Source organism: Capra hircus, chromosome 10, assembly GCF_001704415.2.
Source record: "Capra hircus breed San Clemente chromosome 10, ASM170441v1, whole genome shotgun sequence".
Lineage (NCBI taxonomy): Eukaryota > Metazoa > Chordata > Mammalia > Artiodactyla > Bovidae > Capra > Capra hircus.
In genome coordinates, this window is record NC_030817.1 from 56,102,805 (window position 1) to 56,118,679 (window position 15,875).

The 15,875-nt window shown below is 46.4% G+C and overlaps 1 protein-coding gene and 1 pseudogene across 19 annotated transcripts in view; both read left to right on the top strand.

Annotated features, from left to right (window-relative positions):
- Positions 1-15,875, top strand: part of TPM1 (tropomyosin 1 (alpha)) — a 30,352-nt gene that overhangs the window by 3,426 nt on the left and 11,051 nt on the right. For 6 of the 18 annotated variants that reach the window (XM_018054307.1, XM_018054308.1, XM_018054310.1 and 3 more), the window contains exons 3-6: positions 11,388-11,521; positions 14,008-14,125; positions 15,281-15,351; positions 15,609-15,684. In XM_018054307.1, the coding sequence (XP_017909796.1) occupies positions 11,388-11,521; positions 14,008-14,125; positions 15,281-15,351; positions 15,609-15,684 (399 nt within the window). Of the gene's footprint in view, positions 1-2,975; positions 3,371-11,387; positions 11,522-14,007; positions 14,126-15,280; positions 15,352-15,608; positions 15,685-15,875 lie in introns of those variants that run through there. The other 12 variants (XM_005685687.3, XM_005685691.3, XM_018054306.1 and 9 more) reach the window with 4 other exon arrangements.
- Positions 6,889-9,618, top strand: LOC102173195 (annotated as a pseudogene). The gene has a single exon (XR_001296175.2). The product of XR_001296175.2 is annotated as a cytochrome b-c1 complex subunit 7 pseudogene (transcript).

Below are 15,875 nucleotides of genomic sequence, written 5' to 3' on the forward strand. Positions count from 1 at the left end.
GAGGAGGTAGGAGAGAGGTCAACTTCCTGAGGTTGAATCATATTACATTTGGGACTAGGGCATTGGATTGTCATTACTCACCAGTGTAAAAGATTTTTACATTTTTCTACTGCTAAAAACACTTTTCTACCAAATTTTCCACTGATTTTTTACCAAGCAATTTACCAATCCTATTCCAGAAATGGGCTCTTCCCAGCTTGAAAGGTTGTAGTTCGCACCGTCAAACCTCTGATGGCTTTGTTTCGACTTTCTTGTGGTCTCTCCACCTAAGTGAGGCTGGAGGGGATCAAGGGCTCCATTTTCTTTGGCCTCAAACCCATCCCCCAGTAACTGTGATGTCTATGACATCTGCAATATGTGAGTCTTTATTCCCTGTAGGTCTTTTCTTCCTAAATCAGTGATTCTCAACCTTAACTAAACATGGATGGTTTAAAAACTTAAAATCCAGGCTGCACCCTAGGCCAATTAGAATCGCTGGGATAGAGGTGATTCCAATGTGCAGCCAAGGCTGAGAACAACTGTCCTAAACTCTTTTGTATAATGACATCAGCATGAAAGTGAACTCACCTGAAACTGACTTTCCCAGGTGTTTGAAAAGCAAGACATTAAGTCACTAGTTGGCTGCTTGGAGCATGTGCACGTGTCCAGCATTTTCCAGGGCTCCTGAAGGTTCCCAGATGCCCCCTCTCCCACCCTCAAAGTTGGAGACCTACCGTCTGTACCCTTAGGGAAGCAGTTGTGACCACCCTCCTGACTAGACAAACTGGAAACAAAGCAAGAGGCTCCACCTACAGGATGCGAGGGCCCATGCTGGGACTTGTGAGTCTCAACAGCGACTGTGATAATGTCCTTAGCAAATGAATCAAGAAAGCAAGTTCAGTTGTTAGGGCTTTCGAGGAGAAGGGGACTGTCAACTGTGTTTTCTTTCTCTTCATTGTTCCCACACTTAAACACATTGGAACTGATTTGAAGGGCCTTCTGTGAGAAAGGTGAGGAAAGAAAGCCGTGAGACTTAGAAGACATTTAAAAGCATAGCCCAAGGGGAGTATGGACCGAGACTCTTTCCCAGAGATTGTGTCCACTTTGGTTTTCATCCAGCTGCAGCCGGACGCTCTCCTAGGGTTCTGTTGGCTTCCTTGGTGTGCTTTTTTTTTTACTTCTCGAAGGCTACATACTGTATTGTTGCATTTATATAACATTCTACCAATTATAAAAGTATAGAGAAGAAAAATAGGAGACACCAGGGCTTATATAAGGGATGAGGCAGGGGATAAGTGAACATGACTTCAAAAAGGCAATTTGAGGGATCCTTGGGGTAAAGAAAATGTTCAGTATCTTGTCTGTATTTATTGTTGTTGTGTAGTCACTAGGTTAGTGTCTGACTCTTGGCAGCCTCATGGACTGTAGCCTGCCAGGCTCCTCCGTCCATGGGATTTCTCAGGCAAAAAATACTGGAAGACGGTGCCATTTCCTTCTCCAGAGGATCTTCCTGATCCAGGGGTCGAACCCACCTGCGTTGGCAGTCACATTCTTTACCTTGGTGTGCTTTTAAAAGGCTTCTCAGTCCAGCCCAGAATTGTTCAGATTCCAGATTACAACCTTCCTACAATCAGAGAAGGTTGTAACTAGAGGGGACCCTTGAGACAATTGTTTTTATGGAAAAGAAAGTAAGTTCCAGAGAGGCTGACAGGTCTGAGGTCCCACAGATGGTTATGGGCCATAGCCTGACCCTTAAGAAAGTGCTTGTGGTTTGTTTTTTTTTTTTAAAAACAAAACTTTTTTATATTGGAATATAGCTGATTGACAATATTGTGTGATAGTTTCGGATGAACAGGGGAGGGACTCAGCCAAATATATATGTATCCATTCTCCCCCAAACTCCCCTCCCCTCCAGGCTGCCATATAAGACTGAGTGGAGCTTCCTGTGCTGTCTGGTTATCCTCTCCTTGTTGGTTATCCATTTTCAATAGAGCAATGTCCATCCCAATCTCCATAACCACCCCTTCCCCTCAACCATAAGTTGATTCTCTAAGTCTGTGAGTCTTTCTGTTTTGTAAGCTCATTTAAAGAGTTTCACACCGTATTTCTCCTCTAAGACAATGCCTGTTGTTAACTAAAGCTATCATTGAGTTACCTACTTACCTTGTATTGTAAAATCGCTTTGTATTATTTCATAATCCTCATGTACTACTTGGAGACGGCAATGGCAACCCACTCCAGTACTATTGCCTGGAGAAGCCCATGGGCGGAGGACCCTGGTGGGCTGCAGTCCATGGGGTCGCGAAGAGTCGGACACAACTGAGCGACTCCACTTTCACTTTTCACTTTCATACACTGGAGAAGGAAATGGCAACCCACTCCAGTGTTCTTGCCTGGAGAATCCCAGGGACGGAGGAGCCTGGTGGGCTGCCGTCTATGGGGTCGCACAGAGTTGGACACGACTGAAGCGACTTAGCAGCAGCAGCACGTACTACTATTAATCGCGCTTTTACAGATGAAGTCACGTTGTTTTCCAAGTCACACAGCCAGGAGAGAACCAAAAGCCAGATTGTAACCTAGCAAGACAGCATTTAGGAGGTTTAACCTCTGCAAACCTCCTTATGTTAGTGGTTTTCACGTCATGAGTTTGGAGGGGAGGAGAGTTGTTGGGTTAGGATCTGGATTTACAGTCCCTTTGGGGACACATTCAAGCCCCAAACCCCTCGCTCGGCTTCGCTCCCTCTTGGGCAGGGGAAATCTGGCAGTCCGGAGCGGAGCGCTACCGCCGCCAGAAGGCGGCACCGTCGCCCCTTGCAGCCAAATCCGTTACTCCGGGTTCTCCGCGGCGCCAGGGCGGGGCGCTGGGAGTCGAAGTAACATCCTAGGCGCCGTGGGGCCCCCCTCTCCTGCCCACCTGGTGCCCCCGCAACGCGCGCCGCGCCCTTCAGCCAGGCAGCCGCGAGCATGCGCGGTGCCTCCCGCGGTTGGCGAATTCCCGGGGTCCGCGGCGCGCGACCCGCCCCGCCCGCTGGGTCCGCCCCCGGCGCTCGCGCACCCGCTTGCGGTTCGCCTGAGCTTCCCGGGAGGCCGAGACTTCCGGGCTGAGCCCGGGCCGCAGAGGGCGCCGCCGTCGCGCGCTGCGGCCTGGGCGGGGCGGGCGGTCGGCCGGAGTGCGGCAGCGGCAGCGGCAGCAGGAGCGCAGCAGCCCGCCTCTCCCACCGCAGCCCGCCCGCTTGCCGGCCCGCCGCCGCCCGGCGCGATGGCGGGGAGCAGCTCGCTGGAGGCGGTGCGGAGGAAGATTCGGAGCCTGCAGGAGCAGGCGGACGCCGCGGAGGAGCGCGCGGGCAGCCTGCAGCGCGAACTGGACTACGAGAGGAAGCTGAGGGAAACCGTAAGGGACCCACCCATCACCCACCACCAGAGGCGCCTTCTCCCCGATCGGCCCCCCGGCGCCCCGCAGGGCCTCCCGGAGCCCACCTTCTCTACCCCTCCCCCCGCCTCGGGAGGCACCTGGCGCACCTGGGCCCGCAGGTGTCGTCTGGGGAGGGGTCTTGCCCCCTTCACCTCGGCCCTTTTTATCTCGCTGGTCTACAGTCAAAAGAACCGAGGGGAAAGCAGGAGTGGTGTTGAGAAGGTTCTGGAAGCAGCACTTTCCCAGAAGGGGCTCTGTGTGGGGTGTTTGCGTTCGACCCGGCGTCTCGGGTCCCCCGAGGCAAAGGGATGTGCCCTTTGCCCTCCTGGCATTATTTACCCAGAAGGTGGGGACAAAAGAGGTCCCTCCTTTTGGAAATCTGTCCTTTTGGGAAGGACGCTAACAGATCACGTCTGAGGCATTGCCAGGTTTTGAGGCCCGGGGATGCTCAACTCGCCCATCTCTGTCTAGCCTTGGTTTCTTGAAAGCCTATTTCTCTGGGGTGGGTGAGACACTGACAGCGCGTGTTTTGACTTAGTATGCGGCCCTTTGCCCTTCCCTTTCTTAACCAGCCCTCCTCCCAAGTTCTCCTGTACAGATAGATGTTCCTTTGTTACCGAGTCTTGAAAAAGTTGGCTAAATGGCTACGATTATTGGGTGTTTTCTCCCGTCGGCTTCCCCCTCCCCTACTTTGAGTGTAATACCTGGCTTCCTTCCTTTTTCCTAAGGCAAACGTATCCAGCAAACAGGAACAGGATTTCAGAGGTAGTTTAGGCGTTTGCTGTTTGGTCTTTGAGTGTGTGTGTTTTATATCAGGATACTCAAACACCTTGAGAATTTTAGGACAAGCGCTCATACACTGTTGTGCTTGTGATTGTCTGGGTCGGTGGGCGGGCGGACGTGGGCACGCGCGTGCGCGCTCAGTCGTGTCCAACTCTTTGCGACCCCATGGACTGTAGCCTGCAGTACTTAATAGAGGCCTTTAGAGAAGTGTATGTAATGAGATGAGAAGTGTATGTAATGGTGTTAAGGTTGGCTGTAGAAGCTATGGGACCTGTGTTGCATAAAATACCTAGAAGCAAATGGATCCTCTTAAGAGGAAAGCCTAACTAGATGCAGTTTCAGATAAAATGGGGAGGAACCAGGAAATCAATAGGCAAGAAATCATTTTCTGTAGAGGACAAGACAGCAAAGGTCCCATGGCTGTTTCTGCATTTGGCCAGGCAATGAATGAATTCCAGCTTCTTCTCTGACTCGCTGTTGTCCTTGAACCATTAAAACCAATAGAACAGGATGATGGATAAGAACTTCTGACCCTGGCTGCGAATCGTCGAACTTCTCAGCCCCTCAGTTCCCGGACTGTACAATGTTTATAATGGTAGTACCTGCCTGTTGTGAGGATGAAAAGAGTATGTGTAAAGAAGTTGCCATGGTGCTTAGCACACTAGTGCCTTGTGTCAGTTAGTATTAGAATGGCTTTGCACTCTGCACCGCTCATTATTCCTTTGCTTTCAGTTCTCCAGCTATCAAAGGGCTTTAAAAATGGGATGCTCATTTCACTACATCTTAAAACACCCCATTTCAATGCTTCTAATCAATCATTCTTATTTCAACTTGAACAGAGAGAGGACATAGGCAGGCTGGAAGGAATGTTTGATGGGTCAAAGCAGTGTTAGTGGTGGAAGTTGGTACAGCTCCCCTCCCCCTGCTAAGAAAGGGTATATGTGGTCTTGTACAGGAGAGCCTCTTACGGACTCCTGTCCTGGTGATTGATGTTAAACACAGAAGATAAATTTTATGAAGGGCACCTTGTGACTGTTACACTCACCTTCTCTTTTGGGCTTAGTTTTTATAACAGTACTCTTCCTGGACCAGTTGGCTAAAGGTAGTGCTTTCATTCTTTTCAAAGCTTTATGTTAAAAAGTAGTTTAAATAACTTCAGTTTTTTAAGTGATTTTTGAAAATAGTCTGTCCAGAAGATGGGACAGATGGACACAGAGCTTTTTATGACAACAGCTTAAGGACTGGGTCAGACCACAGAAGAGAGAATTTCAGATTGAGAGGTGTTCCTAACTTACAAAACTGAAACTTGAAGATAGCTAATTTAAGGTGGTTTCTTGGTAGTTGTCAGACATAGCTGTGAGTTAAGCTAGCAGTCACAGTTTTTCTTGGCAGCAGAGATAAAAGTTTAGTGACAAAGTCATGAGCCACTGCAAAAAAATATTTGGAGAGTTAGCTCTGCATTCTCAAAGGTTCAGACAGCCTGTAGTTAGTTAATTGGCCCAGCACTTACCTTGGAAAAAGCAGTCATCTCTCTTTTTCTACTAGTTTGTTTTTCCCAAGGTGTGTGGGCCCTTCAAAATGTTGGAATGCAACTACTTTGCTTGATGTAATGGTTGACTCTAGGTCTTGTGACCCACTGGGGTTTTATTTGTCTTTTGTCCTTATCAAAGGAAAAGAGGGAGCAAGAAGAAGCCAGTCCTCCTTTCTCCTTTCTGGATGGTACCCAGCAAACAAAGGGACTTACAGTTGCAACCTGTAGGTTCTTAATTGGTAACTTTATTAAATCATAGAAAAAACCAACTTACAAAAATCCCAGCCCTTTCCCACTTTAGAATTGGTAAATATTTCTGAGACCAGGATTCTAAAAGTGTATTTTGTGTTCACATTGGCACCCCCAGGGTGGCAATAACAGGAGTGTACTCTCTGGCTTTCTGCTTTCATATATAGATGAGGCTATGGCACTACAGTGCCCTGTTCACATCTCTTCTCGCTCATTGTACAAATATGCCTCATGAATTATAGGCTTTGGTGCGGATAGAGAGGTTGTTTTTATCTCTTATCCATGGGAGTGCCCCTTAATGTCATCCGTGTTTTTTTTTTTCCCCTTTCCTTACCATATAAGGGCAGAAGTTTAGCTTGGCTGTAGTGGCTTGGTCTTACACAGTAAAGGGTGAAACCTTCTCTGGAAAACTACAGTTTGCATGAAATAAAAAGACCTGACCTGTGATCATCCCATACTGCACTCCAGTTCAGGAGGACTTGGAAAATATATGCCAGAGGATTTGTTCTTAAAATATACTATTATTCTCCTACCATTATTTCTTCTTAACAGTGTTAATGAGACTATTTGTTTTTAAAGTAAAAACTATTGCTATTTTTAAATTGTCTCTAGGTATATTGACTGTAACATCTGGATTTTGTGAAAATCTAGGCCCTGTAAAAGTTTTCTTTCAGATCTGACTCGGAGAAATATTGTTGCTGTATTGTGTGGGCATGCCTTTGATGGCTTTGTAGCATCTTGTAGAGGTGCATAGGAATGGTGCACACCTGCCCTTATTTTCGGTATAGTTAGCTGGTACCTTGTGGAAGAGGGCTTGCCAGGTAGCTCAGTGGTGAAGACCGCACCTGCCAACACAGGAGACAGAAGAGGCTTGGGTTTGATCTCTGGATCAAGAAGATCCCCCGGAGCAGGAAATGGCAACCCACTCCAGTATTCTTTCTTGGAGAATCCCATGGACGGAGGAGCCTGGCATGCTATAACCCATGGGGTCGCAAAGAATCAGACATGACTGAGCAGCTGAGCACACACCTTGTGGAAGGGGATGGGGCAAGGCACATACAGCTCTAAGGCACCTCACAAGTGCAGGGCACCTGGTGGTTGCTTAACAATTCTCCAGGAAGACAGTTGGTAGCCTTTACTAATATAGCAGTCTCTTTTCTGAGTAGCTCATAGCATGTTGAGACACCATAGCATTTTTGAAATAAAAGAAACTAACATCCTAAACAAAGACTTTGCCAGCAGTGTCAACACATGGGCTGTTGCTAGAAAGTAACCTAGGACACTGAGGGTGATTTTCATGCCTGGAAATAATTTGCGTCTGGGGTTGTAACCCTTCCCAAACGCCTTGTTGTTTATATCTGCTTTTTAAATAACAGATGGTCCAGTGGCTGTGATGTTTGTACTGAGGCAACAGCTAATGAAGTCTTAAGTAGACTTCCCAGGTATTGTGATGAAAACAACCTTAGAAAATACCTGAAGAAGCCTCAGAACTCAGAGAATACATACCAGAAATAAAAGCTAGTGAAGGTGAGAGATGTGAGCCTTTTGAACACAGCATAATCCAAAAAAATAAAAAAGAGTGCCCTTAATTGATGAAATTGAATGTATCTTCAGTTCTAGGGAGCCAAACTTAATTGTGATCAGACCAGTATTGTAAGGCCTGAGAAGCCTCTAAGAGTCCAGGTTTTTCCCTGGGGAAGCTTTTGTGGGGATACATACTTCCCAGATACTGCTTTCAAATCCAGGCTGTAACCTACAAGCACATCTTGCTGTGAAACCTTCCAGGGCAGCAGCCGTTGGCTTCTGGAGTTCAGAGCGAATGCTCTGTGTCCTTGTGTGAGCTGTTCCCCTCTGGTATTACTTGATGATGTTTTTGATTTTATACCACGCCTTTTTTCAAAAAGCATTGAGAGGACTTGCTCAGCAGATGATAATGAGTACAGTTCTCCTAGTCCTGGTTAGGTTTTGCCCTGAAGGCCTTTCTTTAAGTCAGGGGCTTGAATTGGGGGTGACTGTAGAGAACCTGCTGTGCTGATGTCAGAAGGTGGAAAGACCCCATAGGTGAGAACCAACAATTCTAGGGCTTCCCTGAGGCTCCAGGAGGCCTTGAAAAGTGAGGCAGGCGAGCCTGTACAGGAGGAGCAGGGAACTGGGATACTTGTCCTGTCTCCCACTGATGGCTGTGTAACCCAAGCATGCTTCAATCCTCAGAGTCAGAGGTCCTGCCTTCCTATTTTCTCGACAAAGAGCTCCATGAGTGGTTCCTGTAGACTTTGCCGGCGTCTTTGGGTGGGGTGGTGGGTGGTTGCTTTTTTATAGTGCAGATTCCCACTCCTCTCTTGGCCTCTTGGATCAGAATCTCTAGGGATGGGGCCTGGAAATGTGTACTTTAAATGTATGTCTTCAGGTGAACTCAGCCAGCCAGTTGTGGTAGTTAGGGACCCTTCTAGCTAAACATCAGAGACCCCGTTTTTGTGGACCACTCACAGGTCTGCTCTCTGCGTTGACCCAGTCCTGGCTCCTGGAACTGGTCTCCATTCCTGGCCGTTGTTTGGGTACCCTCTATGGGGCATGTTGACTGGTTTTCCTATAGGACACAATCCCTAATGTAGATTCTACAAAATGCTCCAGGGGAAAAGAAGTTCCATTTATAAAACCGCATCCAGAGCTAAAGAAAGAGCAGAGTGGAGGCCAGAAAGGCAAAGACTTGGATCAATGGGGGTTCCTCTCAGGGAGGGAGATCTTTTGCACAGAGGCAGGAATGAACATGGGGTGCTGTCTTCGACGCCCCAGGTACATGGGAGCCTGGGGACCCAGAGTGGCCTGTCACCTGAAAGGTCCTTTCCCCGGAGCATAAACAGTCTCCTTTTTGTGAGTACAAAGTCCTTGAGGTCAGGGCCCAGATTGAAAACAGAGCTGGAAACTTCTAGTGTGGTGGCTACAGAAATTGTTTTGAAAATCTTGTTGACGTTTCTCTGGCCACAGCACCTATAACAAGCATATTTAATAAAGAGGGAAAAAATACTTTTGAGTACATACATGACCTAGACACTCTACTGATTTTTTTTCTTGGTGGTATTTTAGGGGGAGGGTTTGTTTTACTCTTCATTTTAGTTTTCAGCTTTCAGAGTTGCTTGCTTGTCCTCCCACCCCAGTTCATAAAAGGAATAGAATTTTCCTTCTATCTCAGGTCAACATGGCAAGCAGGCCAGCCATTTCAGCATCAAGCAGGTGGAGCTGGAGGGTATTCGAAAATGGTATGCAAGGCTACTGGGTTCAATAAACTGGGCTTAATGCCAGATGATACAATATATGAGAATGACGATGTAAAAGAAGCCATAAGAAGGCTTCCTGAGAACCTTTATAATGACAGAGGGTTTTGCATTAAGAGAGCGCTGGACCTGAGCATGAGGCAGCAGATCCTGCCTGAAGAGCAGTGGACAAAATATGAGGCAGATAAATTCTACCTTGAACCATATCTAAAAGAGGTTATTCAGGAAAGAAAAGAGAGAGTAAAATGGGCAAAGAAATAATTTAGTAGTCTAAGTCTGTGGGTACAGCTTTTCTCAAGCATTTTTATGAAGTTGGTTAAACCTGAAATGTACAATGTAGAACTATTTGGGCTGTAAATGTATTGCTTTAAATAAATATTATAATTATTGTTGGGGGGGGGAGGAATAGAATTTTCCTGGAACTGGAAAATACAGAAATCTGACCTGACCCAAAGATACACCCTTAATGTATACCTTCTTCCAGTTTTTGTGGTTTTTTTTTTTAAAAATACAGGGCTAAAAACTTTTAAAAGTTCCTGTACTTAAGAAATGTGTTATCCATATTACCCTCATCCCTCCCCCGCCCCAGCCCCCCCAAAAACACCAACGTTCACTGGCCATTGAGACCTGGTGGGGCCCATTACTCTCTGTGCATCTATAATGATTGACTTTGTGGGTGGATACAGTTGTAAAATGACCTTGGATTCATTTCACATTTCCCCCTACTCCCTGCCTCCATCAGCCAGTTGTTACTACGTAGTTAATTTTTGACAAAATAAAAGTGTATTTGAATGTTTTTATAGAGTCTTTCACCGTGGTTGGAGATGCCCTAATCACCTCTCTTTCCCAGAGAGAACTTGGCTTTTAAAATTTTGCAAATCTAGATGAGCAGAGAGCAGAGTGTTCTCATGTTCCGTTAGTTCAAGGCTGTGATCGAAGACTCTCGCTACTTGTGCATTTCAAGCCCACGTACCATGGGTCCAGAACTCAGAAAGCTGCTTTTGTTAAAGTTGTTTTTGCTTATTTTATTCAGTAGCCATTTACTAGCCCATACTCCATATAGAGAATCATGATTCCTTGCACATAAGAGGGAATGTGAGTAAGGAAGACAGCACTGTAGGTAGAGAGCTAGCATCGTCCCTAAGTGCAGGTCGTAATTTTTAGAAAACTCCCAAGTGTCCTGAAAACCCTGTCATTCCAGGATAAGCACACATTCAAAGTAGATGAGGAAATGCTACCAGATTAGCAAATTCCATCTTTCACTTTCATGCGTAATATTTAAACAGCCACCAATACAAGTGTATGTAATGGACCCAGCCAGTCTTGCAAGTGTCCTGAGGCTCATAGTAACAAATGCTTATAACTGTAGGTAAACATCACATCCCCAAAAAAGGAGCATATTTCAGAGATAGATACCAAGTAAAAACAGTATCTGTACTGCTTTTCTTCTAAGGAGCTTGAAACTCTTCTTGTAGCAACCCTGACTTGTGAGAAATGCCTGTAGGCTTAGGTCACAGACGCTTGGGAAATTTGTCTTGGCGCTATTCCAGTGTGACCTGTTATCCTCAAGAGTTGCTGAAGGGCGCAGGGGCTTACTGGGTTTTGTTGTGTCTCTGTATGGTTTTATATTTTAGAACCACTGAACTTAAAAATCTTTTAGTTCCTAAAATATTTAATAAAGCCCCTTTGAGAATGTGATCAGAAGAAAGGAGAATTGAGACTCCTGAGTCAGAGTTCTCGCTGAGCTCCTCTCATCTTGTGTGACGGAGCCTGGGTCAGTCCTATCGCCTCTATCCACACCTCAGCCCCCACTGTGTGAGGTGGCTGGGATGAAGCTCCCCTCTGACAGTCAGGTAAGCCAGCATGTTGAAATCTGTGGTAGAAAGGAACCAAATGAGAAAGTGTTGCTGACGGTCCCTCTGTCCCACGAGGATGATGTATGTGGATTTGCATATACCCCAAGGTGGACACCCACTGGATAAATCAATGGGTGAACATATCCAACAACTCCAGAGTTGACCGCGGCTTGTAGCAGACTTTAGGGTAGCTCACCACAAAGCCAGGCTTCCTTGTTGAACCAGTGTTTCAGTCCAGCCCCTCTTGAAGGCACTACCTTCACACCCTCTCCAACGCTAAAACACCTCTCATTCTCTCTGCCCAGGCTGAAGCCGACGTAGCTTCTCTAAACAGACGCATCCAGCTGGTTGAGGAAGAGTTGGATCGTGCCCAGGAGCGTCTGGCAACAGCTCTGCAGAAGCTGGAGGAGGCCGAGAAGGCAGCAGATGAGAGTGAGAGGTAAGGCCTCTTTGTCCAGCCCACCTGTTAGCACAACCTTTCCTCCTGATGGAACCAGAGGGTTCTCTGATCTTGGGTGTCTGAGGATTTCACAGTACCTTGGTGCCATTTCCTCACTTGATCCAGGTGTAACTACTGGTTTTATTTGTTAACACTAGTGGAACACTTTTGTTTTAAATCTCAAGGTTGCAAAGAAGAAAAAGACTCTGTTCCTGCCCTCCTAGAGCCCACGACCCAGCGAGGGAGATGGATGTATAAACGGGAGGTTCTAGGGATGTGATTTGGTTCTTTCATTCCTGCTGACCATGGAGCAATTCCGCATTTTGTTTAAAAGATAACTTTATGTTAAAATACACCAAGAAGGCTTAGGCTGAGGTAAATAAATTATGGGCTGTCAGTTGTCAAATAGCCCAACAAATGAGTGAAAGAGAAAGCACAGATAAAACAGAAATATAATCCACAGAAGTAAGTTGTGTTGGACTTAGTAAAGCTGGTAAGACATGTGTGCACAAGTAAATACAGTCAGATCTTCATGTCCTCTGAGCCCACTCACCCTGTAACCTGGCTCTCCCTGACTTATGACCCCAAGATCCAGCCGTGCGGTGCTAAAGGAAGACCAGGGCCATATCAGCCATCATGTTATTCCAGCAGGCATTTCTCTCATGCTCAGCTGCTCAAGTTAATGTACTCCTGTTGCTTGGAAGCACTCCAAGAAAGACTCCATAAGACTGGAGAGAGTTCTGTCCTTAGAGAGATGAGGAAGCAGGGTAGTCTCAGACACTGGCAGTGTGTATCTGTGCTATGACCTGGCAGGTACATGCAGTTGATCATTTTGTCCCTTTCTCCATTTTTGAGGTATATTTCTGCTCCCTGCCACCATGGGAAAAGGGTGATTTCAGACTTTAGGATTAAAAAAGCTCGTTAGCTGAAGTTTTTCAGTTCATTATTCACCGTTGTGTGTTGTCTCTTTTCTCACTAAGAGTTTTGGAGTTTTTGAAGACGACTCACCATCTCTTACGGTATACACATAACCAGTGGTTTTGTGGCTGGCTTCTTCCTTAAATACACTTGTTAGTGAACCTGAAAGGCAATTTGGCAACGTTAAACTTTATAGTAAAAAAATATTTTAGAAATCACTACTCCAGTCCCCTGATTTTACAAATGAGAAAACTAGGGTTCAGAGACAGGTGTGGCCTGCCTGAACTCTTAAAAAGAATATATGGCCGAGCCAGGATTCCAGTCTCCTGAGATATATTGTAGTCTTTACTTTTTAAAAATAGATTTAATGGATTTAATAAGTTTGCCCCTTCAGTTCCTATTTGCAGCACCCAATATTCTTTGAAATACCAGACCAACCCAACAGTGGCCAGCAGTAAAGTTCAGACCTTCAGAGTTGAAAAATGCAGGTTCTCTGAGCATTCCATCTTGCAATGGCAATGTAGTCTTTATTTTTTAATTGATTATCTTACTTAGATTTTGATAAATGAATCCCATTTTAACATAACTTTATATAAATGCAGCATATCATACATCAGTTAACAGTTTCCATAACTTACGCCAGGCTGAAGAATCCACACATCCACATCAACACAGAAGATGGTGTTGGTCTTGGCTCTCAACCCCTCCACTGTAAAAGCATCATTATAGGCAAAACTCAGTTTCTTCTCCAAAGTCGTCCCACATGAAACTGCCATTTTTATGGGTCCTATCGGAGAAGGCAATGGTACCCTACTCCAGTATTCTTGCCTGGAAAATCTCATGAGCCTGGTGGGCTGCAGTCCATGGGGTCGCAAAGAGTCTTCACTTTCACTTTTCAGTTTCATGCACTGGAGAAGGAAATGGCAACCCACTCCAGTGTTCTTGCCTGGAGTATCCCAGGGACGGAGGAGCCTGGTGGGCTGCCGTCTATGGGGTCACACAGAGTCAGACACAACTGAAGCGACTCAGCAGCAGCAGCAGCAGCATGGTCAGATAACCAGCAGTTTCATTTGGTTCAATCTAATAGTTACATTTGTGGCTAAAGGGGTAAGAACAGCTACTTTCTTTGTGGGAAAAAGTACACAAAGGTAAATTTGCTTTTGTTCTAACCTTGGTCCATTTCCAGGCTGAGGCTTCCCACTGGAAAAGGGAAGAAGTCCCATTATTTATACAGCAAGTAAAGCATGTTGGTTTTTCTGATTCCACCCCTTCCAGATTCAAAAAAAAAAAAAGGACCATGCCATGGTGCCTTTCCTTTAACATGAGCTGCCTGGACAGTGTCAGCAGCACCAAAAGTGTAAGCTTTCCTTCACAATAAACAGAGAGAGGGAAGTGGATGTCTTTTCCTGCTTTCGGCTCTGGAAAGTCTCACTTCGTGGCTTGGAAGGTGAAAGTAGCTATGTTTCAGTCTGTCAGTCACGCTGAACCTCACAAACCATGGCTGTGCAATGGGAGTTCATGGAAGGCACCTCTAAATCTTGGCTTTTCCTGCCAATCTTCCTTTTCAGAGGCATGAAAGTCATTGAGAGCCGAGCCCAAAAGGATGAGGAGAAAATGGAGATTCAGGAGATCCAGCTGAAAGAGGCCAAGCACATTGCTGAGGATGCCGACCGCAAGTATGAAGAGGTCAGATCCTGGAGCTCAAGGCCTCATGGGTCTCCAGCCATGGCCCAGAAGCAGGGACTGGGGGAGCAATGAAACCATCCGCTTCCTTAGCAGAAATGGGTGTTTTTGAGAAGGAGATTTCCTTTGTCCCCAGAAGATGGTTCTTAATTTTGATCCTGCTAGGCAGTCATTCGCACTGGGAAAGACCAGGGCTTCTGTTGTCCCCCGCCCTCAAAGGCTAGAACAAAAGATCTTTGGCCAGACAGCAGGGAAGGTTGGGTCTCTTATGTTTTGTGAAAGGAGCCTCTCATTCTGTCACCATGCAAGCAGTTATCCCTAGTGAGATCCACCTGGTGCAACCCAGTTTAGGCAGGGCAGAGACGCAGACCACACATTTGCTCCCTGGATTCATGGGGGCACCTCTCAGTCTGTCCTCTCTCCTCACGATTCATAGGTGAATCACCTCCTGGTCGTGTCCCCATGAAAGCACCCTTCTGTGTTAAGAGCCCACATGACTCTTTAAGGTTTTAGTTTTCCCTTTAGCTCTCCTGAAACACCACTGACTCTTCATCATCATCATCCTCTCCAGGTTACGCTATGCTCACTAATTTTGAAATGCTTCATAGGATCCCTTCTTTCTGGTCCTTTCTTCCTTTGACCCCATTAATCATCTTACCAACTTCTCATGTTAGCTTTTCTTGCTATTTCTGTTTGCATTTTTAACCTCCTCCACCAAAAGGAAGTGGAGGTACAGAGCTCTAAATTGATGAAGTTCTTTTAGGGTTATTTTCAGTCTTGCCTTGCAGCTCCCACCTTTTCAGCATAAAAGGCATCGTGTCTCATCATCCTGCTATTTCAGAGACGGTGAATTTCATCTCTCCCCCTCCTTCCACAGTTGGTCTGGCTGCTGTGTAATTATACAGGCTTCACTTGGGTCAGACTTCAAATGTGCCTGCCTACTCATAACTGACCATTCTGGGTCTTTGTGAGCAGATGGCCTCCTCTCCATGGGCATTCCTGGTGGAGAGTTGCTTCCCCTCCAGTCCACAAGAGAGAGGATCATCTTGTTTGTAGGCACGAACTCCCAGGGGCTAAGTCTAGCCCCTGACACACACACACCATACTCAGAGCTTGGAAGCCCCATGGTGTGTGTGTTCTGTGTTTGTCCTGCTGCAGGTGGCCCGTAAGCTGGTCATCATTGAGAGTGACCTGGAGCGTGCAGAGGAGCGGGCTGAGCTTTCAGAAGGGTAAGCAGGCCTGGCGCCAGGAGGCCCTGTGTGGGGTGCTGCGGAGCAGTGACTAAACAGCATGGCCTTCTGGCAGCTGCACATTTACCCGTTTCAGCTCCGGGCTCCTCCTGTGCTCATTCAACATGGATGAGCCGCAAGTTTGGAACGTGGAGGACTTGTGTGGGGTGTCTGTGTATGAATGCGGTATCACTGCATGCCTTACCTGCACACTGATTTTGAGAATGGCCTTGTGCATTTCCTGTGTCCACTAACAGCCAAGTTCGACAGCTGGAAGAACAATTAAGAATAATGGATCAGACCTTGAAAGCATTAATGGCTGCAGAGGATAAGGTACTGATGGCTCATGTATGGGTTTTAGGTTTAACTGCAACCCAGGCGTCTTTCAGCTTCCAATGCCTACTGGTCTGTTTTTATAACGACTGCACCTTCACTACACCCTCTGCTACTTTATATCTTGCTTTAAGTGCTTTCTTTGGGTCCTTTATACTCTTTTGTTTTTCCTTCATAAATGCTCTTTGGTG